Source organism: Panthera tigris, chromosome B3 (genome assembly GCF_018350195.1).
Source record: "Panthera tigris isolate Pti1 chromosome B3, P.tigris_Pti1_mat1.1, whole genome shotgun sequence".
Classification (NCBI taxonomy): domain Eukaryota; kingdom Metazoa; phylum Chordata; class Mammalia; order Carnivora; family Felidae; genus Panthera; species Panthera tigris.
In genome coordinates this window covers 82,770,924-82,796,393 of record NC_056665.1, presented here as the reverse complement: position 1 = coordinate 82,796,393, position 25,470 = coordinate 82,770,924, and the positions used below count along the sequence as shown (strand labels likewise).

General features: G+C 39.7%; 1 protein-coding gene across 1 annotated transcript in view; it reads right to left on the bottom strand.

Annotated features, from left to right (window-relative positions):
• NPAS3 (neuronal PAS domain protein 3) overlaps positions 1 to 25,470 on the bottom strand; it is an 868,317-nt gene that overhangs the window by 246,080 nt on the left and 596,767 nt on the right. Inside the window, exon 5 of the mRNA XM_042989548.1 lies at positions 13,974 to 14,063. Within this exon, the coding sequence (XP_042845482.1) occupies positions 13,974 to 14,063 (90 nt within the window). The remainder of the gene's footprint in view (positions 1 to 13,973; positions 14,064 to 25,470) is intronic.

Here is a 25,470-nt window from a genome sequence, read left to right as displayed (position 1 = left end):
CCTTAGGAAACTCATCTACCTTTTCTCGTCCAGGTACAATCTACATGCTAACCACTGCCCAACCTGTAAGTTTAAACCCATTATTTCCAGCTCTCAAGCCTGTTTATCCAACAGGCCATCCCACAAGTTTCTCAAATGCCACATGTCTAAATTGGAACTAAGTTTTAAAAATGCACTTCCTTCCTGCTTTCCACCACATTGGATCAGTCGCCAAGCATTGATCTTATCTGAAAAAGGCCTCTCAAATCCATCCCCTTTTCTTTATTTCTACTGGTGTGCCTATTATAATTTGATTTTCATCTCTTCCTTGGGCCATTTATCTGCCTTTTAATTGGAAGATGCCACCTATCTTCTATTTTTTTTTCCAGAATAAAATTTTTTGGCCCTGAAGTACAGATCTATTATTTCACTTTTCCCTTTAAAGCATTTCATGGTTCCCCAGAATCTAAAGGAGAAAGTCCAATTTCCTTAGCTTCCTACAACACCATTTTCAATCGGGCCCTGTCCTAACTTCCCAGACTCCTCTCTTACTATAAGCAAGGACTTTGCAAACATGTCTCCCTTTGCCTGGAATACCACTTTCCCCTTTTCCATGTGGAAAATGCCCATCAAGGCCTGACCTAAAAATCATTTATTATTATTATTATTATATTATCATTATTATTATTATTATTAATGATAATAAATAAACGGAGCAAATCCGTTTCAAACTCCTCCAGGAAGAGTTAGTTACCCACATTCTTTGCTCCTGTGGTTTATAGTGCATCTCTTGACTGTAATGTGTGACATTCATTATTCATTAAAATATTTGAGATCGACGCTCCACAGGTCAGTGCAAGTTGGTTGCCATGCCTATGGCATCTTGAAGAGAAGACACTGGGTCCTTGAGCAGGCAGGAACTACGCCTAACAACATCAGTTTTTAGCACAATTTTGGACACATGTGGGTCACTCAGTGCTAGCCGAATGCTGGCATGATTGAAGACACATTAAATGTGTGGCAAATAACATGGGTATGCTGTGTTTAGACCCTTGTTCTTGATTACTGGGCCTGCTATCGAATCTTAGAGTATTTCTCATAATGTGCAACATCAGAAGTTTTGGATATAACTATATAACTTTACCGATGCTTTCAGAAGTTCATTTATATACAGTGGCATTGTGAGAATAACTATTTTATCATACTAAGCAGGATGCTTAATTGCTCTAAGTCTCAGTTTCTCTTAACGCATAAACCTTGAATAGTTCTATTTGTTAATTACCTAAAACTTCCCAGAGGCAGCTGGCATTAGCGGTTAACAATGAGTGCTTTGAGGTGGGATGGTTTTAAAGTGGGATGGGTTTAAACGCAGGTTCTGCCACTTTCTAGATGTATGACCTGCTGTTTTACCTCTCTGAGCCTATGTTGTCTTATCTATAAAATAGGGATAGTCACCAGGCCTAACAATGGTGGGTTACAAACTTTAATGGTAGGAAAGTGCTTAGAACAATGCCTGGCACAGGGTAATGGCTTCATAAATGTTACTTATAATTATTGTTCATCAGGAAGTTATAAACATGGGCAGAGAAGATCCACGTAGTTATGCCATGGCTTTGCAGAGAGGACACCAGGAATACACAAGTCAATCATATAGATAATAATAGCTCAGAATTATTTAGAATTTTATACATTTCAGTGTGTTCATACACTTTAGGTCCTCAGACACCCTATGAAAGGTTTGGGAAATGTAATAAATATGAACTGACCATGTTTAAGTGTCTAGCGTCAATAAAATCAGTATTTATTCGCAAAAATGAAATACCCTTGTTAAGAAGAAAGTCAGTCTGTCCTTTGAATTAGTCCAGGATAAAAGGGTAACGGCGAGGTATCTGGGAGAACTACAGTTATTGACATCACTGACCTATAAACATATTCCCTCCAGCGTGATACACAGCACTTCAGTACCCTTGTTTTTCTATAATTGCTATTACCAGAGCCTTTCAATTTCAAGTGCGCAAACGAGAGCAATTCATATTTCAGATAATCTGCCAACGAGGAAAACTAATTTCAAAATATTTGATCATAAAAGTTGTCCTCAGCTTCTACAGAGATAATTTAGTCAAATAATATCAGATAATCTGAGAGCAGTCTTAGCAGGAAATTGCCCCATCTAAGCAGCCTCCATTTGCACTTATATAAATGTACTGAAAGTGTAGGAGACTTTGACAGCCTGCCATATGTGATTTCATTCCATAGCCTACCTACTTTACCATCAAAAGTTATATCCTTTGAAGCATTGCCAGAATTACTTTACCCCAGTAGATATGCTAGATGTGCCCTTTAAAAGCCATATCATTTCTTTTCTACTCTGACTAGTTCAGGGTAGCATCTGCTCAACTAAATTCCTTTGAAGGTTAAAAATAAAATAGCCTACTTCTTCCAGGCTCCCCTCCTCCACCCCTACCCTAGTGCTTAGGAGAAAACGTCCAGTGTTGAATGAATTTCAGAGAGCACAGGTTTTAAAGAAGAAGGAGCCTGAGAAATCACCCCCTCATTTCACACTTAAGAAAAATTAAGATCCAGGCTTCTGGAAGGTCTCTTGCCTGATTAGCAGCAGAGGCAAGACCAGAACCAGGTCTCCTGGATCTCAGTCCGGAGCGCTGTCTCCTGTTTCTCCAAAGACAAAAGGATCAAGCCAGAAACTGACACCAGAAACACCACCAATGGATGTGGTGTTTTAATTTTCTAAACAGAAAATGAATGCTTGGGATTTCGTCTCCAGGAAAACATTTGCTTTTTAGAAATAGTCCTACTTGGCACTCTCTCTCCTCAGTGCTGCTGACAGTTGCAGTCAGTTATTACACTGTTGTGACTTGGAAGCTGATGCCCCCAAACAGATCAAAATTAGGAGCATCGTGATTCAGGATTGTCTATTTCCCCCTCAGCTTGCTAATCTATGCTTCTTTTATAATTATTTTAAAAGGCACTATCTGATTTCCTGAGCACCGCCCCAGGTGTTCTCAGTGATAATGAATGGATAAACATATCATCCAGTGTCACAGAGCAGTTGTGACATTTTAGAAATATCTTCAGTTCAACTCTTCTAATTTCAATGTATGTTACACCCAAGGTTGCAGGCCTGTGTTTTTACTAAAGAGCTGAATGAGTCCCAGTAATTGCATGATTTACTTGTCTGCTCAAGTGAAAAGGTTTTGAAATGTGGTGAAATGGCGCAGTCGTTTCCTGGTCTTTGCAAACCCTGCAATGTCAATTTTAATTAATGAACTGGAAAAATTATGTTTTTTTTTCCTTTTTTCCTTTATTATTTATTTCATTTTTTTTTTATTTCAGGGAATTGGTTCCCAGTCTCACCTCTTATTTTCCTGTAATTTGCATCTTCTGTCCTGAGGGATGTGCAGACTTTTGTCATTCCCACAGATATGCAGACAGGACATCACAAGCATGCTAAGCCTCTGCAGCACAGCAGCTCAAAGTGATCCTGGCCAACTAGAGTACACAGTCTGATCATGTTTCCCTCGTCAGAACCAGGGGGTTGCAAATAACAGCCCTATTACACTGGGACACTCAGGTTGAGGAGATCCCCATACTTAACTAGGAATGGTGAGCCCCGCTTGCTCTTCAGAAGTTGTCTGCCAGAATAACCTTATTTCCACATAGTCGCTGCTGATTGATCTTAAAATGAAATGCCTCCGAACACTTTAATTTTTGCGCCTCTCTGTTTCCTCTACCCCCTTCCTTTTGATTTCATCAAGGAGTAATGATTCTCTGCATAGATATTTAAAAGCAAGAAAGAAACTCACCACTTACAGGAACGTTTCACAACACAAATAATTTTTGTCTTGTCATTTCACAATTTTGCTAGCCTCGACATTTCTTAAAAGAAAGCAAGCCAGCACAGTTCATGGGAAAGAACCAGATCCTAGCTAATGCGACCATTCCTGTTTTCTGGAAACATTTCTCAGCACTTCTCAGATATATAGACAAGTACTTTTGCGCAAATGTTTTTTAAGCTCTCCAAAGTATCAAGTTCAACAATTAGGGACTTTGATGAACCAGATCTAAGCATCTAATAAAGTACGGTAGGAACAAACACCCGAAAGTCCAGAGAGACTACAGAGTAATAATAAAACTCAGAGGTTCACGTACGTCGTGTATGTGTTTATGCTCCTTAAAGCCTTAGCTCTTTCCTAATGGAGAGGCAATCTTCTATTGTTTCCTTGGTGAAGCATTACTAAAAGGGATTGCCTGTGGTTCTAAAGCGAGGCTCCTATCAGGGAGAGAGGCCAGAAGGGAGGAGGCTGCTTGATACAAAGCTTGCTTCTCCAAAACGTAGAAGACGACACTAAATGGAATGCATGGTTCTTTACCTGAATTCAAATTCTGCAACACTGATACACTTCTGAGATCTACAAAATGTCATACCTGGTACAAAGGTATTTTCTGCTGCCTCTGCAAAAGGCCATAACTTGCCCTGAAAAAAATCCTATCCCAAATCACTTTTTTTTCCTTCCCAAGAAAAAGTTCCTTCTGCATACGTTCTCTTGCTCTTGGAAAGTTTGCGTAGTTATTGAAAGTAGTAGATATAATCTGCCGGCGTATGTCAATTTAACAGCATCAGAGGAAGTTTTTGTTTATTACTGAATGTGGTAAATTTGCTGTTGTAGGAGGCTGAAAGGGGAGGAGACACCCAAAGGAAAACCTGGTTTGTTGTTTTAGTGAATCATTTTGGAAATTATTTCCATCAGTAGACAAAAATGCAGTAGGCATAAAAGCCAAATCAGAAAGAAAGCAACTTACACATTCATATATGTATATAGGTGTGCACATCAAAGGATGCTCTAAATCACTGAAACAATTGTTCTCGGTCTCTTTAAAAATGACTACTTAGGAAAAAGAGATCGCATCTTGGACAGTCATCCAAAGGGGACTGGGGAACAACAAGGATAAAAGCCACAGGGCATTTGTTGTCTAAAACTGGCATCGATTCTCAGGTTATCAGCCTAGTTCTAGAACTTATGCAAAAAACTAAAGTCAATTTCCTTATTATTTTCCTACTGAAATTATCACTGAAATTGTCGCCATGTTACTCCTGTCATGAAAACCATGTCTTCTTAAGTAAGAGCGAAAACCCAATATAGATTGAATGTGTGCGTGTAGAAATGAAATTTGGATTTCACATGAATTTAACGATTCTATGACCTCCTTCCCCAGAGGTCAAGTTATTTCTTATTCTTCATATGAGCACTGTGCCTTCCCTCTTCACTCTCACAGGGGCCAGGCTAAGTGAGCGAGGATAGCTGGTTTAGGTGCAGAGGTATTATTTTGCATATATTGCCTATATAAGCACCACGTTATAGACAGAAATTATCTTTACTTTCCAACTTTGCATAAAAAATAAGCCATTAAATTAATACCATATAGAAAATACTGCTTGTCAGGCAAAGAAATGTACATTGCTTTCCAGAAAACCAGGGATATTACATTGCCAACGTCTGCATGAATAATACATGGGTTAATTCAGAAAAAACACCATTTCATTATTTAAAAATGAATAAATTACAGACTTAGAATGATGACTAAATTTTCTTCTCCATCTTACTTTTTTGCTCAGTGCTCTACTTTAAAAGCAAAAATGAAACTACCATTTTATCCACACAAATAAAACAAGCTAGCCCCTCAAAAAATATTTTTTTTCCCCTGGCTTTGTATTTCCCAATCCCATAAAATGAAGACATTTCATTTTCTTTTTTTCTCTGGATCATATTAACTGCAGAAATTAAGAAGCCATGTAAAAGGTCTTCAGATTATACATCTGAAAATGGTGAGCCTACGTTTTATTGTCTTGTGATGCTGTGATACAGTCTGACTAGAAAAGCCCCCATTGCAGACAGGACTTCCTGTGTTTTAGTCTCAGTGCCTGGTAAAATATGTTCAAAGGAATAAATAAGAAGACTATAATTCTCATGTATGATGATGCGGATTTCCTTCATTTTCTCTCAGAGATTTTGGTTTACTCAGATGGCGTGTTAAAAATCGGTCCCATTTGGGGACTGATGAATGCCTGGGAGAGAGAAAGAAATGCACCAGCAATAAGAAATTAATTTCGAGTTAAAATAAGTAAAACATCGCCGCGCAGTGCATTTAGGCTGAGCATAAAGTGACAGCCAGCAGATTATTCTACCGATTTCTAATGCTGGAAATTCGGATGGCATTTACTAGCATAACCTTTCAACTCTGAGCACATCAATAGAGGCCGACAGTGGCTTGAAATATGATTCCTTGCAGATAGCATATCCTCATTCATCTGACTGTGCTCCTCTGTGCTCCACTGCACAAACAGCGTCTCACCCACTTCTGAGAGGACACTAATAAAAAAGGCATCAATTTTCAGCTCTAGTACTACTGTGATCTCTTTATATGTTCGACATCCAACATTAAATTAAAATGCTGTTATAAATCCTACTTTCTGAATCTGGAATGAGTGTTGGGTTTTTGTCGCATGAGACTGCAGCAAATCTTGTCAAAAGCAAGGAAGCACGTCTTGTTCACTCAGAATTAATGTTGTGGATGAAAGAAGGAGGTAAAAGGGGTTGAATATGGTGAACTGAGGGTGTCAAAGCCGGTGGGGACTGTAGCTTGAGGGTGCCAAACCAGGCAGGGTATTTGCTGCTTTCAAGAAGTGGCTAATCAAGAATTGTAATTACCAACGACAAGCCGTGTGGCAGGAAGATTACTGATAAACAGACAGGCGCACACACACACATGCACGTACATCAACAGAAAAATTTTAAGCATAAAAAATTGTCAATTATTCCTCTCCAGCAGAAAAAAAAACATTTTCTGAACACCAGTGGTCCTGAGGAAGCCTCACGGGTTACATCAGCTCTTTGCAACAGAGGCTGTCACTGGGACACGAGGCCCAATGGCACTGGGTCACTTGTGATCCGGGCCTTGTGTCATTATTACATAATTTTAAAGTTACAGGAGAAACAACCTCAAATCCCTGGAGGGTGAGGAAACAACATTATTAAAAACTAAAGGGTATGGATTAAAACAGGTTCAGAAGCTTTCTGTGTCAAACCTGGAGGGGAGGAAATGAAACGAAAGGAAACAAAACAAAACAAAACAAAACCCTCGCAAGTACAAGGAGGAAAGAAACAGGCTAGCTTTTGACATTTTGCTAAAGATGGGATGTTACGATAGGGGAACATTAGGGAATCTTTCTACTCTTTCTGATAACAAGATCCCTGCTCATATAAATTATCACCTAGAACTCTGTGACCTAAAAGGTAATAAGGCCTTCAACAAAGATACAGCGTGCGGAGCTGCTGTGTTCTGCCCGGCTCATTCATAATTATGGATAAAATAAAGAGGCGTGTTTGCCTATTTGGGAGCGGGGGACGGGGGAGGAAAAGGGGGAAGAATGAGCAGTTCAATATCTGGATCGAACAGAGGAACTTTTTCCCCCAAGGATCCTGCAGGGAGGAACCTTGACATGCACAAAGTCAGAACGTAGACAAAGTTGCCCTGGTGAGAACGATAAGGTCACCCGTGGGATTGCTGAGATTATCTCTGTCAAGCACTCGGACAGCATGCAGTCAAATGATGCATCATGCAGTCATTTTCGGGGGGGAAAAATCAATTTCTTCACCAGGTCGCTATTTGCTTTTCAAAGTGCCCTTGTAGGCCTTCACCACCAAGCATTTATCAATTTAAATGTTGTAAATTGATAATGTGCCACTGTGCCTTGTACTGTTTCTGAATTATTTTGATACTTATATTTTCTCAATAGTCTCTAAACCCTCAGAGCTTCCTCATTCAAAAGGGCATTTTTCTTTGTTACACCAAGAAGTGATGAACTTTTTATGATTAGTACAGGAGAAAAATGCAGACTTGCTGGGGGGAAAAAAAAACATACAAGCTGCGGAAAATTACACATTTTTCTTTTTCTTTCTTTTTTTTTTTTTCAAGTTAAGGTATGTCTACTAGCAAGATTTTTAAGACAGGGGCCACAAAGCGATATTTGGCGGGCTACGTATACTCATTTATTCAAGGAGTTATCTCAGTGTTGCCTAAATTTAGAACGCCAACCGAAAAAATGCTACCACATAGCCCCATTATTAAAAGCCCTGTGCTGTGTTGAACTAATACCTGTTTTTTTGGTCTTTAGATCCAGATATCTATGTGATGATGCCAAACAAGAGTAGTAACTTGTAAGGAAAGCTAATGTCTACTTTATTCCCCCCCTCTAAAGCAATATATATATATCTTTTACAAGCATGGAAATGAGGATATTAACCACATACTAACCTCAACTCGATTTGCATTGAAAAAATGTAGAACGGAAGAGTTGAGGGTGCACTTTCCAAAAGGAAAAGAAAGACATGGCAGTTGCAACGCGTCTTTAACCTCCAGTGATTTATTGGCCCTCGGCCAAGTTATCAGGGGAATCTAATTCTTCTTTATTATTCAAATAAACCACATTTGGCACCATGGTTCCCTTTCAGAATAGCTTCACAAATAGACTGAGCTCTGTCATTTATTTGACCTTGTACTTGTGTGCTGTCGCTGTAATTTTATTTGCCATTCTATATAACAAATGCAGAGAAACCTAAAATATGGAGATGAACAACAGGATGGGGAAAAGGAGTTTGTGATAAGTATATCCGCATGGCTTTAAAAAAAAAAAGACTAAATGTAAAACAATCATTTCCCCCTTTTCACCCTCACCTCTATTAGCCCTTCTATCTGCGACCACCCTGCCCCTTCCTGCAAGCTGCCTTGGAGCAAGACAGTTTTGTAAGCTTCTCTGTGGCTCTCTTCTCTCTGGCTTATGACAGCAAGGAGGGATCTTCCACCAGGATGGGGATGTGATGAGGAGAAGTGACTCAGGCAAGCTGGGCACTGGAGGCAGGTGGGGTTTCGGGGTGGGATTAGGAGGCATCTCAAGAGAGTGATTAGCTGGTTGTAGGGTATTTTCTAATGATATCATGGGGTAAAAAATCTGTTCATCTCCCAGTGTGTTCTAGATCCCACTTTATTTTAAATAAGACTCTATGCTAAATTGAAAACATTTTGCTGGCACGGGTGTGCATCAGAATCATCATCTCTCACCCCGCTTTCAAAGAAAAATGTTCTTAAAAAATGTAAGTCCATTTTTAACCTCTGGTTAACTGGGACCCATGTCCTCTGCCCCTGGCAACTATAATGTCAAAGTTCTCATCAGTATGTAAGAATAAATGCAGGATTTGTGTTTGGGTGAGGGAAAGCTGATTTATAAAAGCACATAAAACATCAAATTAGTCAATGCTATTATAAGACCTGGATATCAGAAAATCACTCTCAAAATGATCTCTGGCACACCACCTGAGAGGGTGGGAAGAGTCCTCTGTCTGCTCATGAAATTTGAAATATGTTTGTTCATGTTTGTTATGTGATCCACACAGCCTTGCTCTGGATGTGAACTCCAATGGAAGCAAATCAACATGTCATAATCCACATATTAGCCGCCATGGAGATCGTATTTGAGATTTATTATTATGCTGCAGTCCCAGAAAAACTTTGCTTTCCATAAAAAGTGATGTTTCCTTATTTGTTGATGAATGGTTGTATTTCCTTTTTTTGCTTTGGTTACCAGGAAGCTCACAGATAAATTTGAAGCTTTATCAGATCACTTATAACCCTCTTAGAGACTCTATTATGTGCTCCTACTATGTGGTAACAAATGACTTACTTTTGTCTTTTCTTTTTCCTTATACCTTAGCTCTATTTAGCCATTGTCTTTTTTTTTATTATATACATTTATATAAGCTATTTTATTTGTGGAAAGAGGAGGATATAAGCCAACAAATGAATATTTCTCCAAGTTTTAGGTCCTTTATCAAACAAGCATTTTTTAAAATTTATCGTATTAAGTCTCTTTTGGATCCGTTGACAATTAAGCCCCAGACATACCGGAAGAGATTTCATAAAATCAGGCTATGTATTATTATTACATTTTCAGTGTTAGGGAATACACTCTGTTTTCTTTCTTAATTTTCACTTATGCCTATTCCATTATACCTATGGATTAGAGCTGTCTTTAGCAGCTCTGAAGGCTATCTGCCAGGTATAAGAAGGCATTTAAATCCCATGCAAACCAAACTCATTAATGATATTTGGGGCTCTTTTTTTTAAGATAGGGCTTCATGGTGAGTAACTAGGAATCATCTTTATCTAGGGAAGTAAGTCAACAGTGCATGTTTCTTTTTATTTTATTTAGTTTTTTTTTTAAAGTTTATTTATTCTGAGATGGAGAAACAGCATGAGATGCAGAGGGACAGAAAGAGAGGGAGAGAGAGAATCTCAAGCAGGTTCTGCAATGACAGTGCAAAGCTCGATGCAGGGCTCAAACTCACGAACTGTGAGATCATGACCTGAGCCTAGATCAAGAATCAGACACTTAACTGACCGAGCCACCCAGGCACCCCTATTTCTTTTTTTAATGTTTATTTACTTATTTTGAGAGAGAGAGAAAGCAAGCATGGAGGGGAGCAGAGAGAGAGGAAGAGAGAGAATCCCAAGCAGGCTTGAACTCACGAATGGTGAGACCACGACCTGAGCCAAAATAAAGAGTTGGATGCTTAACTCAGTGAACCACCCTGGCACTCCAACAGTGCAGATTTCTACAACCTGAAAGCACACCTTGAATGTTGCTTTAAATATATATCTCTGGCAGAGTCAAAAGGGCTGCTGAATTGGTCTGAACATCATCACGGATCCCTTCATTCCTGCCATCATGATAACATGAAAGGACTTTACAGAGAATAACTGCCACACATACAAGCTGGAAACCAGGAGCTGTTCCACTCAACAGAGTGTAGAGGAAAAACCCACTCTGATTGTCTCTATATTCATGCTATACAACAGAGCTCAGGACAAGTCCCTCTACTTAATTTTCTCATGAGTCCAAATAAAATCTTAATTCTTTCCTGGACATAAGCCACTTTAAAGGCACCATATTTATTTACATGTTGAAGGAATATAAAACTGAGGAAGGGATATTTTGAGAGCTACAAATGTAGGCATAACTATGCTCTAACGAACTGGCATGCTCACAATATTCCTTAACAGTTTGACTGGGTACATCTTTGGTGATACAGCCATACATCGCCTTTATTTAATGAAACTGTTTAAAAAGAAACGGAGGGGCCATAATTTCACAGACTCCTTATCTCTGTCCAGAATTTCACAGGATAACTTCTGAGCCAAAGTTGTAGGTTACAAATAGCACATTTGGTTAGCATTCAATTATGGGCGTGTTTGTGTGTGTCTGCGTGTGTGTGCGCTCATGTGTAAAAAATTAAGTATTTACTTAACCGAATAACTGTGAGTACATTGCGCATCGTATGTCCCCCATGAGTACCCCGTGACCTGGCAACTTCAAGAAGTCACTGAAGAAAGTTGGAAAGGGTTAAGTCTCAAGTACCCTATTGGGACTGAGAACACAACATTTACTGGGTTGGAAATTCCTTCCCAAAGTTGGAGAATTAATTTTTAAAAACAGGCCATGTTCTTAGCAGATTATTTTCACATTAATCCAGAAGTGTTTTTAAATTTTAGTTTTCAATGTTAACACCTACATCGGCATTTGCAAACGTCACCTTCTCGTGATGGACCCTTCATCATTTCACTTGCACAGTGCCTCCAACTGAAGACCTCTGTCTTGTACCTCATAGTCTCCACCATTGCTGGCGACAATGAACCCATCTACCACTGAGGGTACAGCACGTTGGGGCTGGCGTCTGTCCCTGGTTAAGTCAAGATGCTGCCTTGCTGACTACTGATCCACACTGTAAAACCCATCCCATAAAAGAAGCAGGGAATGACCGGACAGAACGTGCCACCTGCTGCAAAACGTCTACACAGCTGCTTTACTCTGCAGAAACCTCAATTATTTGTTCCAGATTTTAAGAAAAGATTGACTTAATGTTACAGTAGAAAAGCAGTGAAATATACTGCTTTTAAGGAGAACCCAGCACAGGGTTAAAGCCAAATCTTTCTTGAACAGATGATATTTCAGATGGCCACACTATTCCAGATGCATCAATTTCCTTGAAAATCCAATCCATATATGTGCATATGCTGTGCTGGCAGGAGGACTGACTGAAATGGCCAAAACCCAAGAGCTAATATTCTTTTGGCCAGAATAATGCAATTATTATTTTCCTAGCTATCAGTCTAAGCATACAGAGCCATCTGTTATGCAAAGCAAACATACACATCTCAATTACAGAAAATGCAGTTGCCTTGACAGAATTTGGATTACACCACTAACCAGGGTTGTAAAATGTGTTTTGAGCTAGTATATAATGGATGCTTTTCAGGAGTTCCCTAATTAGCATTTACCTGCTTAAACTAATTATTCATCCTTCTTCTTCACTGGCTTATTAAACTTTGTTGGATACTGTGCATAAAACAGATGAATATGGGCATCGCAGAACAACAAACAGTGGTGTTTCCAGTCCTGTAAGATACTCACATAGTGGGCACACCCGTTTCAAAACTGAAGATTCTCAAAACTAGGTCCTAAACAGATTAAGATGAGGCTTAGAGTCTATTAAAGGCTATTACAAAACCAGAGATTTCAATAAGATGCAAGAATGCTAACAGTGAGTTAACAATAGCCCAGTTTCTATCATTTGGTTTGCTGAAACCCACATAAAATAGAATTACTCTATAAACTATAGCCAATAGCTTCGCGCGTTCTTCAAGGAAGAGTTAATGGACCCTTGCTTGGATTCTCAACAGTAAATAATCACATTTGGCAGCATCCCTCCCCCTCCTCCAAACCTCCTCAAATGCCAAATATCTTTCTTTATTATTTCCCAGTGTCTTTCTCAATTTAGCTATTACCCAGCAAACTCACTAACAGCCAAACTGTTCCAGCCGTGCTGGGTGCCTCCTTAGAGCAGTGCCAACGGAAGCAATGAGTCTGGGGTGGGTCTTGCTTAAGAGGAGAGAGACAAATCTTATCTCCATCTTTAGCTCCAAGGGGCAACTGAATGAGAAGTAGATTATCCAGTTTGGCAGATCATCACATACACACAAAATCCCTCCCACCGAGGCTGTGTTTTCCTCATGCCAAATCACCAGATGAAAAGGGTCAAACTCAGCCAATCACCTGTATGGGCACAAGTATCCAGATGTTCGGCACTTTTACGAGAGGAAAAAAAAAAACATCTGGATAATTAGTGGAATCGCCAACTTTTCTTCAGGGGATTTTGGCATTCTGTAGATGCAACCTATGCCCTGGAATCCAACAGAAGTAAAATTTTTGTGTTCCAGGGGAATATCAAGAATGGACACCTAGGATTTTGTCCCTTACCTCAGCTGCCTCCATCTTCTTTGTTTTCAACCTCTGACAGACACGTACGAGTAATTAAAGTGCACATAACGAAAGGCTATCTTATTTTGTGAAATTGCCTTTCAGCGTTAGGAAGCATTTGCAAAGGCAGCAAAACAGATCCTTGCTGGGACCCTCCCTGCAACACATTTTAATGGTCTCTTTCAGCATTTCTTGACTCCAAATGACTCCTGTCATTGTGTCAGCTCCCAGGATAATGCAGGGTACTCCATAAACATCCAGTAATAGGACACAAGGGAAGCACTATTAGTGTGTCCCTCTCCTACCGGGCACAGAGGTTTCAAAGTTCAAAACAACTGAGGGCAGAAACTTCATTTGTTCTCAATAAATTAATAATGATCCTTGGGGGGGCGGGGAGGGGGGGAACTAAAGTTTTTGAGTACAAGTTTATTCCGAACGTTTCGAACTGACAGAATTTTCTCACCGACTTTGCAAGAAGAGTCAGGCAGAGCCATTAAAGAATACATGTGATAATTCAAGCCCAACAGAATACCCCTTGAAGAAGGAAAAGCACAAGGCCGAAGGAGGCTTCACAATCTCTGTCAAGAATCTAAATTGTTTTACTTACTTGTGAGAGGCCTAGGTAGATGGAGACGGTTTCAGAAATGTACAAAAATTTTCCTTCTTGATTTAGTGCAAATACAAAGCCATCCAGGGACTGCAGGAAAAAATAAATATATAATTAAGTTAATAAACATATGCTGGAGGTTTAATTAATAGGGCATCTGATACAAAGCAACATACACTGAATTTAAAACCATGTTTTTCTTCCTGTTTAACCGAAGTCCTAAGATCTTCTACTAGGGCCCTGTACGTGAACAAACTAAAGGCCTAAATTAAGACCACAAGCTTTCCTTTATTTCAAGGACTTCCTTATGTCTCTGTCATTTTGACCAAGATACATCATATTCGTGTACAAAATCAGGTCGTGCTGATTTTATGAGCTGTTGCCTTTATTTTTATTTTTATTTTTTGGATTCAGTAGTTTAAGAGATTAAATCAGCCTGATTCTCCATTAAATAGCTGAACAGGAATGGAAATTGTAATGAAATGAGAAGAAAGGGTCCCCATATGAAGAGCAAGTAAAATCACCACTGGAACTACTGTGGACATCAATAATTTGCTAATTAATAAAGGATTATGCCCTTCTCACTCTCAGCGCCTATTGTGGTAGAACAAATAGAAAAAGTCAATACATTATGGGTGAATGATTATAGGCTGAAACCTTACAAACTGTAATCCTTTTTTTTTTTTTTCAAAACTCTATATTCAAGTTTTATTGTGATAGACCTGGTTTCTATTACAACTCCTGAAATGGAAACAAAAGGAGGGGAGTGGGGAGAGAAGGATGCTCTACATCATCTGTAGCTTCTGGAACCTTCGCCCACTTTCCAAAGGGAGGTTGCATTGTCAGTGTGACGAGTGGTGTAAATCGTCATGGACTCCAACTGCAGTCCAGCACTCAAACAGCAAACACATTTGTTTCAAATGCTTGCGATCAAAGTGCATTGTATACCTTCCGCCCCCCCTTAGGTCTTTTGTTTCCCTTTATTTATCTCTAACCAGGTAGGCTGCGCAAGCGATGCTTGCACAGAAAAAGAAGTTTCCACGATTCGTGGTTTTTTTACAAAGGCTGAGAATTGGGAAAGACAGGAAACCCACTCTGAGATCAAGGTATGTGGCAACACTAAATTAATGGCATAATTTTGAAATAGGGAAAGGTGGAAGAAGCATATAAAATTCTGGTAGAGAAATGGATCATCTCATATCTCAGCAATAGATTCAGTTTCCTAAAATACTGAACTCTTTTTTGAGCTCCAAATGTCTATATGAAATATATATATATATTTATATATGTATTAAATGTGTGTATGTCTATGTGAACATGTGTGTGGGCGCGTGCGCACGCGTGTGTGTGTATGTGTGTGACATCTGGACTCCAGGCTTCCTGATCCGTTTTCAGAGTCCCAATGGTCAGAGACCGTGGGTAGTGTCCAACCTCCTCGTCTGATTAGGTGGGTTCTGAAAACATTTCAAAAGTCACATTATATGATTACATTACAAATTACATGATAGGCAAGCTTTTGGTCAGGATACCGTCCATTTATTAAGCAACATGTGCTAAGCAGTTTGCATGTATTATCTCTTTGAATTTTCACAAGTATCATCTGAGGTAATTATATTATTATCTACATTTTATACACAAGGAAATCGAGGCTTTGCGAAGGCAGGTGACATGTCTGCCCTAGTTAGTGATGGAGTTAGGATTTGAACTTTGACAGTTGGACTTAATAACAATACTGCCCCCACTCACAACAAAGGTTATGTAACTAATACGTGTAAGTCAATGGAAAGAAATGGTCACAGCGTTTGTGAAGTCAAACCACACTAAGATGCAGCTTATGACTTAAAAATCGTCACTTCATTTTGAAAGATTTGTTCAGATGACAGAATCCCACCGTTAGAAGATAGGTAGGAGGTAGGATGACAAGAGAGTTTACAAGTCACTTCCACTAGAGGTTACTTTGTCACCTTGCTCTGTAATATTTCTCCTGGAATCAGCTAAGGGACAGGGAACAAAATACTTAGTGGACTCCTTCCCTTTGACAAAACTGCCACCCCCTCCAGAGCCTCGTGAGATCCAACCTTTCAAGTTTGCAGTGTGGCACTGTGTAATCTTGCTTTGAACCAGTGCAAAGGGAAAGAAGTTTCCTTTGTGGAAATTTGGGAAAGATCTCATCAAAATATCTTTACCTCACACAAGAGGTCTTCTGAGGATGACTCATGAAGATTAGGATCCTCCCCCTTTAAGCCTCCCAGGGAGAACAGGGCCTTGACAGGTTTTCCACTCAACCCAATGGCCATGCCCTGGCATACAGTTATAGAGAGTTGTGTGAACCCATCTTCTCAAACCTTAAAGTGCTGCTGTCAGAATAGAAAGACAGAGAGAGAGAGAGAGAGAGACGCAGGAAAACTTCTTATGCACGCACATGACAGTTCCAAGACTGACTGAGAGAAGAAAGGACTGATGGAATTAGCACAGAGACAACCTCCTGTTCTCTAAACCCTCATTGTACAGGTTGGAAAGCTGAGGCACAGAAAAGGTTAAGTGGCTGGACAAGATCATACAGTCATCCAGTGGCAAACCTAGCATTAAATCTGCTGCACGCCGATAGTGTGGTTAAAGTATTCATGATGTTGTATGGTCCTGGTTGGCTTATTCAAGTCCCAAGGAGACTGGGTTTCTCAACAGTGGGGTGATGTCTTATTCATCTTTATCTGGCCAACATCAAACAACTGCTCAGCCAAGACTTAGTAAACCCAGTTCACCCCCATGCTCAGTGCTCTTTCCCTTAGATCACATATGCTAGAATGACTAAGAAAGATGGAAATTATTTTCTTTTTTTTTTTTAATTTTTTTAATGTTTATTTATTTTTGAGACAGAGAGAGACAGAGCATGAATGGGGGAGGGGCAGAGAGAGAGGGAGACACAGAATCGGAAGCAGGCTCCAGGCTCTGAGCCATCAGCCCAGAGCCTGACGCAGGGCTCGAACTCACAAACCATGAGATCGTGACCTGAGCTGAAGTTGGACGCTCAACCGACTGAGCCACCCAGGCACCCCGGAAATTATTTTCTGCAAGAGTCCTGTTTATGAAGCTATTAGAGTATTTGAAGATTCTGATGCCACAGATGTCTAACATAGTCTGTGATATCTCCTGACATTTGGAAAATCAGAGTTAGCCTAGATTCTTTTGCTGTTCTCCAAAACATCTAGTGCAGGTCATGTGCCATCCACAGACAACCTTTACTTTATTACTGAAAGGGATCGTGATTTTGTAACATTGGGTTCATATCTCATGCATTTACTAAAATATTGGAGGGTTTTTGGGCACCCTAGCAAGGAAACAAAAATTCTGGAGGCTGAACATCTGATGCTATTAAGCAGCAGCGATCTAAGAACTGGCCAGTTTTGTTTGGCAAGGCAGAGGCTCCGACACATGTTCCAATTTCCTGGTGAGATTAAAATGAGTCTATGTCTACATGAAACAAAGCATCCAGTCAATTCAATTAAAAATAACAGCCAATTTGGTGTGGGAAGAACACAACTAGTCAGATTAGCTGTTTGTCATCAGAGAGGTAAACACACACACACACACACAAATTGGGTAGTTAGCCATCTTTTTTACCTTTGTATTTATCATGTCAGTCAGTTATAGCTATAGTGTGAGATGAAGGTCCAAAACTCAGGTTTGATGACCTTTCAAATAAGGAAATGGGACACGAAACCAGGTGTGTGGCAGATTGGCAAGGTGGCTCTTCGCACGGCCATTGCTTTCTGGTTCAGGGTCATCCCTGTTCACAGTTAGCTGTACTCTGCTGCTTAGGAAAGTTTTAAGAGTAGCATCAATACTGTTCTAAATGTGTTTGTCTCAGTTTTAATAGGTGACAGGAAGAAGGAAACATTCAGTTCATCTTGGGAGCCAAATGTGATTCATCTTAAAGTTCTGTGGAATTTGTCAAAATTTTGAATCAAGAAAGCTACTGCATTTCAAACTTTTTCAATCACTGCAGGCTACTTTTTAATTTTTTTTTTTAAACTGCCCACTGTTTTCAACAGGCGCCAATTAAGATTCCGAGGTCAAAGGGTTAATTACATCTTCTTACTCACTATGTAGAATTTTCTGATTATTAACTAAGGTTGGATTAAGATGAAAAAGAACCTACACAAATGTTAATGCTAGTCCCTCCTTGAGAAGATTTATTATAAAGCCGTGCTGAAATCTATCTGCTTCCCTCAAAGCAGATGGAGAACAAAATCTTAGAAGAAACAGTAAAACAGACATTTTAAAGGCATGCTAGTATCTGATTTATCAAGACAGTTTTCTTATTACTAAAACCAGTTCTTAGCCATCCTGACAGGGCTGATAGGAGATTTCCTTTGTCACATCCTGGTAAGTCTATGAGGTACACATGCAGGAGGGAAGCTTGGATACAGAAGTCAGGAGCTACAGCATCTCTGAATAATAATGCCTGTAATTATAATTTATATCCCCTGACATCAGTGTAACATATAAAGTAAAAGGCAAGGTTTTTTAACCCCAAAAGCTGACGGCCTCTAACAGTATTTGTCAAATGATGAGGTTATTTCCTTACAGGGTATGAAACTAACCACAGCTTCATGATTGAAGGTATACTAATGTTTAATGCCTTGTGCTAAATGGATTTATATTTGTCAAAGTAGTTTTCTCTCTCTCTCTTTTTGTGCATATTCCACAACAGCCAAATCCCGCAGAGTGAAATCTTACCACCTTGCCCTTATAGGGGTAATTCTCATGTGTATAACTACTCTGAGATCAGTGGTTCTTTCTTCTACATTCCAACGCAGAAGAGAAAAAAAAAATCACTCCAAACTCTTTTCCTATGACCTCACTCCAGTTAGAGTGAAGAATTACCAGTAGGCTAGGTTATTTTAATGACAGATTATTTTAAACTAAGCCTTCACCATCTGTTCCACCCCCTAATTATGAATGCAAAAGGAACATATTTCACAATTACATCAGTAAAAAAGTAAGATACACGTGATTTAAATGCATGCATGTGCTCCACATCCAAAGCACCGTGCGTCTGTGATGTTCTTCTAATTCGGGCTTAGACTAGTTAGAAAATACCCATCCATGATAGAATACAGTCTCTGACACACTCAACTTTCTCTCCGAACCCAGGGTTTTTCACTGTTATGGCATAATTCTGTTAGCGCAAGAACAGAACGTGTATTTCAGCACCATGCTTGCAAGCCAGTAGGTAAGAGTATTTTATAACTATGAAAACATCTCTGCAGTTAATAAGGGGAGGTGGCATGAAATAACTCCTTCAGCTGTCTGAGCAGTGGGTTAGCACTGGAAACAGGGGAGTCTGGTCTGGAACCAAGCCTCCATCATCATGAAAGAAACTGAGTGAATAAGCCAAGCACAAAAAAGCAGCCTGGCCTGAAGAGTGAGGACAGGGCTTCAATACCTATCTTACCACTCTGTTTTGGCAGCAGATAAGAGAGTTAGAAAGACAAAAATGTTTCTTAAATTTTTTGGCCTTTGGATACAATAACACTTTGATAGAGCTCATTAAAATGCCATATTGCCCTCTGATTGCACTCAGGAGCTGAGGCTATACTGCTCACACACACACATGTGGACTCCCAGCAACCTCAAGGAACCTGGGACGATGTCCAGAAGTGCCCACATGTATCTGTTTATGGGGAAGAAAACGTTTCCCAAATTTTGTCTTTGCAATCTGCGTTTTAACAATCAAGCACTGTGCAGAAACAAAAGCTTTATTTTTAGAAGTAGGAATCTAAGTCAAGTATATTTTCTCAAAGTGGATAAAAGCATGTATCAACGGTCTGGGATTTGATTTAGCTCTCAGGAATCTTCTCGAGCCTTCTGGCTCCTGTGTCTCTTCCTTTGCCCCTTCCCCACCACCGTGAGTCAATAACATGAGGGGTACCATGGGTTCATATCATTATCATGTATCAAAAGCCACATGTTCCCCCAATCACAATACCAAGCTAGATTAATTTGGCCACATCTGATTGTTTTCCCACTAAAGAGGAATTCCTTAACAATAAACCTTGGCGCCTCGAAACACCTCTCCTAAGAGTTTCCTAAAAGACATAAATCTGAACATCTTAGGTGAGAAAACAGTGCAGAGGCACAGACGGCCTCTCTTCAGTTCTTAGAGGAGAGTTACCAGAATAAAAGGAGAGATGTTGAGCTGGTGAAATGTTAAAACATGAAAAGAACAAAGACATCTGCTTTCTGAGCAAGGAGATCAGGTTTTGCTTCTGCTCATTAAAATTCCATTTTGTGGGAGCTGTGTATCAAAGTGCTGACCTTTTTTCTCCGGGATGCTAGTTCAAGCCTTACATCCAGCCTTGAGGGATGTAGATTTCTTGATTTAAATATCCAGCCAAACGGACAACAGGCTCTGGTATAAAGACAGGGTGTAGCATTTGGTGGAATCACACGTGTCTGTGTCTCTGAGCCACCAGGGGCAGCACGTGGATCCCACATCCTCTGTGCCTTGTCCAGGGAGACTGGGACTCCAGGAAGCATAAGTGACCGTGTGGTGCTTACAAGCTCTGACGCCTGAGGGAGAGGATTCCCACTAGTTATTCTAAGGCACAGATACTCACTGGAACATTAAAATGCCTTCTTTTTGTGTACATGGTGTATTAATTTACTGAAACAGAGGCTCTTCAGAATCCAGGAGCGAATTTCTTACTGTGCATCTTTCCCATTTAATTCAGAGTTCTCTTTCAAGTTAAAGAAAAAATTCCCATGCCAGCCGGAGTAATATAAACATTACATTGTGCTGGTTCTGAAAGGCCAAAAAATGTCACTGCTTTGCTTTGGGCACTCGTGGAGCTTGGTCACATACAGGGAGAGCTCTAGGTGTTTTTCAAGTTGTCTGCATTATACAAGGCAATGAAAAGAATAGATACTAATTGTTTATTGGACATTCCATAGATCACAGATTACTGGAAAATAGAGAATGGATTCTATAATATGTATTGAACATACTATTATATATTACATATATTATATATCACATATATACCATCATACTGTATTATAGAATGTCTTAAATGATGCCCAATTCACTCAAATATTCACCAGAGAGGAGGGGGAAATGAAGAAAAATAATATATGTTAGGCAAATTGCATAGACTAAATGTGAGGGAGGTATTATTTAATCTTACTTTACAGGTAAGGAAACTGAAGCCCAGAGAAATTAAGGACACCGCTCAATGTCACGCATCAATACATGGTAGATCTAAGAAAGAAGGATCCTCTTTTTCCTCCTGATGCTGGGACCACCTGCTGGGTCTTTTAGTTGTGTCACACCCCATCGGAGCTGCTCAAATTCTGTGCTTCCTCCAGCACTTCTTTCCACACAAGGGACTCTCATGCTCCTATTGTTTAAGGGTGATACATTGAGAAAACAACGTTGAGTGCTTACTACGCACTGGGCCTGTACGAGCTGAGGTTTCACAAAGCTGAACAAGGACCCAACTCACAAGCTGGTTTTTCAAAGAAAGATCATCCTTGGGATCGGAGACAAAGGAAATGAGCCAAGTTGGAAATTAACTTTATAAAACAAAAAGTTGCAGGGCAAAGGCAGTTTCCTGCTTAGGATACCCTCTGTAATAGGTGGGGACTCCTGTCTGATATCACTAAGCCCCACACCTGTAATATGCTGTCTTTGATTTAGAAAAGGCATGGGTTGATGGAATTTGTATTTTTTAGCTTTACTGAGGTATAATTGACAAACCAAATTGTGAGATATTTCAAGTATACATGATAATGATTCGCTACACATACACATGGGATTCCTCCCACCTAGTTACCTAACATATCCATCACCTTGCATGTGTCTCTTTTTGGATTTGTGAATGTACAGCCAAGAGACTGCTAGACCTCAAGGAAATTCTCATGCGTTGGAGGAAGAAGAACTAGCCTAGAAAACTGCTAGGAGAACACCTCCCAACAGCAAGTGCCAGAACAAGCCTTGAGCACCTACCCCAGTAGGCCACGGGGCTGGCCAGGACCGTAACCCCATTTCCTGTCCCCAAGTGCTTCACTGAGATTTAGGGCTTTTTCCTTCCCCTTCTGGTATATTACATACTATTTTATATAGAAGTATACTATTTTATGTAAGATGACTTTACAGAAATTTGTTTTGCAGTCATGTTTGCTTAGAAGTACATCCTCCATAATAATAAGGCAGACTCATATTGCTACTTCTGTTACATCTGATTATGACTGAACCTTGACTGTTCAACTGGGCAGTGGGTAACTTTAAAAAATAGGTTCCTTAAGAGAAAATAATAAAAGCTTTGTACATATATTCCTTTAGGTAAGGAGTTTGTGTCAGGGGTAGTAACAGTGATTAAAGAACCCTGTAATGATTTTAGCATATTAAAAGACCATTTAGAGACCTTAGATATTAATCTGATGCATTCATATGAGTTTCATTTAGGAAACATTTATTGGTATCTCTAGGGAAATGGTATTAAAAACATCTGTACTGGAGGAAACTTGATTGTTGCAAATGTAGTGGCCATGGACTGAATTATATCCCCCCAAAATTTGTACACTGAAGCCCTAACTCCCAAGGTGACCGTATCTGGGGACTGGGCTTCTTGGAGATAATTAAGGTTAAATGAGGGCATAGGGGTGGAGTCCTAATTCAACAGGACTGATATCTTTATAAGAAGAGGAAGAGAGAGCTATCTCTTTCTCTATAGGCATGTACCCAGGAAAGGTCATGAGAGCACACAGCAAGAAGGTGGCCATCTGCAAGCTACAAAAAAGGCCTCACCAGAATCTGACCATACTGGCCCCTTGATCTTGGACTTCTAGCCTCCAGAACTGTGAGAAAACAAACGCCTGTTGCTTAAGCCACCCAGTCTGTGGTATTCTGTTATGGTAGTCTGAGTTAAGATAGTAGTTTAGGAATTCTGATTGGGGAAAATGCGTGGGCCATGAAAATCTTCAATGTTAATTTCAGGAAATCAGTGTAACTAGATCTTCTCCTCTTTATTCTATATACTATTCATATAATTAATAATTAATTTTTCCTAGGTGCACATAAAGCTATAAATATGATGGACTGATAATAGAGAGTAGTGTTTAGTTCCAGAAATTCGATAATGCTTAAGATTGTCTTTGAAATATTTTTCAAGCAATTGCACCTCTTCTGGGTCCTACATTTACAATATTGAAATCTTTATATTGGTTTCCCGTGCATTTCAAATGCTTAGAGGCTACACTGCTTCAATGCCTTAGCTCCATACAAAGCAGAGATACACATTTATGGGAAAATCAATTATTCTGATGGAACTGGGAACCTGCTGCTGAATGATCTTGGGATAAACAACTGGGTTTACCACTTGCTATGGCTCTTGGCTGCTTTTCTGACTTAGTTTCATTGCACAGTTGGCCGCTGAGTCTTAGCGAGAAGGACCGGCATATACTGCTTGTCCACAGAGCTCTCATCCTATTCAGGGCTTCAAGGAAGCCCACATGCCAATTTAACACACTTGAAGCAAAGGAGATTGTTGTTTATTGTTTGCTGACATACTTGCAGATACACAAAGTGTAACGACTAATGTCGTAAGAAATCTGCAGACAATCTCTAGATGACATCCTTCAAAGGAGAGCAATTCAGCATGTGGAATGTGGTAGGACCAAATGTGCTAGGTGTACATAAAATGACAGTCTAAATGTATGCAATTAAGTGTAGCAGTGCTTGGCTGTGGATCCTGGCTTCTGACATGTCCAATTCAGGAACAGAATGAAAGAACCAGACCAGCCTATGAGATTTTTGGTATTGGCAACTTTGGGGGATAACAACATTAGCAAAGAAGGAAATTAAATGAGATTGGAGTATCCTTCCTCTTTCTGATCTATTTCAGCGACTATCCTGACTGCTAAAGAATTCATAGCCATCACTGAGGAGTAACCGGCTCTTTTACATTTGAATTTCCAGGATCATATGATGCTTTAACCGAAATCTCTGAGATTTAATAGGAATCATGGGACTGAAGTTGTCTATAGAGAAGTGTAAGTAACGGAAACACAAAGATAAAGTCTAAAGCAACTACCTTGAATATAAAATCAGCTATGTTACGGTAATGTGAAGAAGACAAAGAATGTATCTAACCAGTGGAAACTACTGGGCTCTCTGTCTCCATGTCTTTCTGACCCACCATATGTGCCATATGCATACGAGGCAGCAAACGTGACAGGCTCAGCTATTTCCTGTTTAAGTGATTTGACTGAAAGGTCAAATAATCACCAAGATTATTTTTGTTTTCTTTTACAATAGGTGCTCAAATTTGTTTAACAAAACATTCGAAAGGTATAGTTCCGTTTTGTCTTAAAGTTTTTACTAGAGAAATGCACTGCAGGCGACAAAGGGCAAATTAGATTCAGTACATGAACTGTCACTAAATGGTCCATTTTTCAGGAACAGACCTGTTCTATAAACTTTGAGATTCCTGCATTCTGAGAGATAAATATATTTTAAAGGTGCTAACACACACCCTTATAATCAGCAAATAGGATGGACCATTTCATGGAGCTAACAATGCCACCATATGCATTTCCCAGGGCAGAAGGAAGTGTCAAAAGTTTTTGCCCGGGCAATCTTTCCTTTCCCTTCTGTCCTCAAGTGCTGTCCTCACACAGGATCTTTCCCTTTCCTGGACTCCTTAGTGAAGTCAGAGACCAGTAAGTGACATCCCAGACATTTGCCAAAGAACGGCAGATTTTTTTTTTTTCCGATAGGCAGCACATAGTTGTTAGCCTGCTAGGCAGGTCTAACTTACTTCCTGAGCACTTTGTCTTGAGCTATTTGGCACAAGGTGCCACAGAACACCAAAATCTACTTTAGCCATAGAGACTCTATTACCTGACACACCTGAGGAATCACTAGATCAAGTGTTTTCAGTGACTCAGGGCCATGTAGTTTACTGAAGTTATATAACAGCCTACAAGGGATTCGCTCTAACAATAATCTAGGTTATGCATGATCTATTCAAATGCACTGATGTGCCAATTCACGGTAATTCCAAATGAAATTTGCAGTTGGCTGTATTGATAATTCATTCACTAGAAGCCTCGAATCAATAGTCTCAGCCTAATTCTAATGTGCACAATGATCCATTTACCCACTCTTTGGACTTAAATAGCTAAAGATATGTTAGAACAAAAATAATTTGAAAATGGATATATTCCACCATTCAGTGCATTTGATGGATGACAGTCCATCTCTCAATGACTATTAGACTTATTAAAATTCTATTTAGTCTACAGAATTTATAGTAGCCTCAATCAGATAGCTCTATAATACCTTCAGCCACACCTGTCACCTCCCACTTAGTCGTTCTCAACCTTCTATGTCAAAGGCATCCAAATGGCCAACAACAGTGGTAGGAAGGGGCAAATATATTGATTAAATTCCACGTCTGAGTTTTCAGTTGGCCCTCTGCCTGGCTTCCTT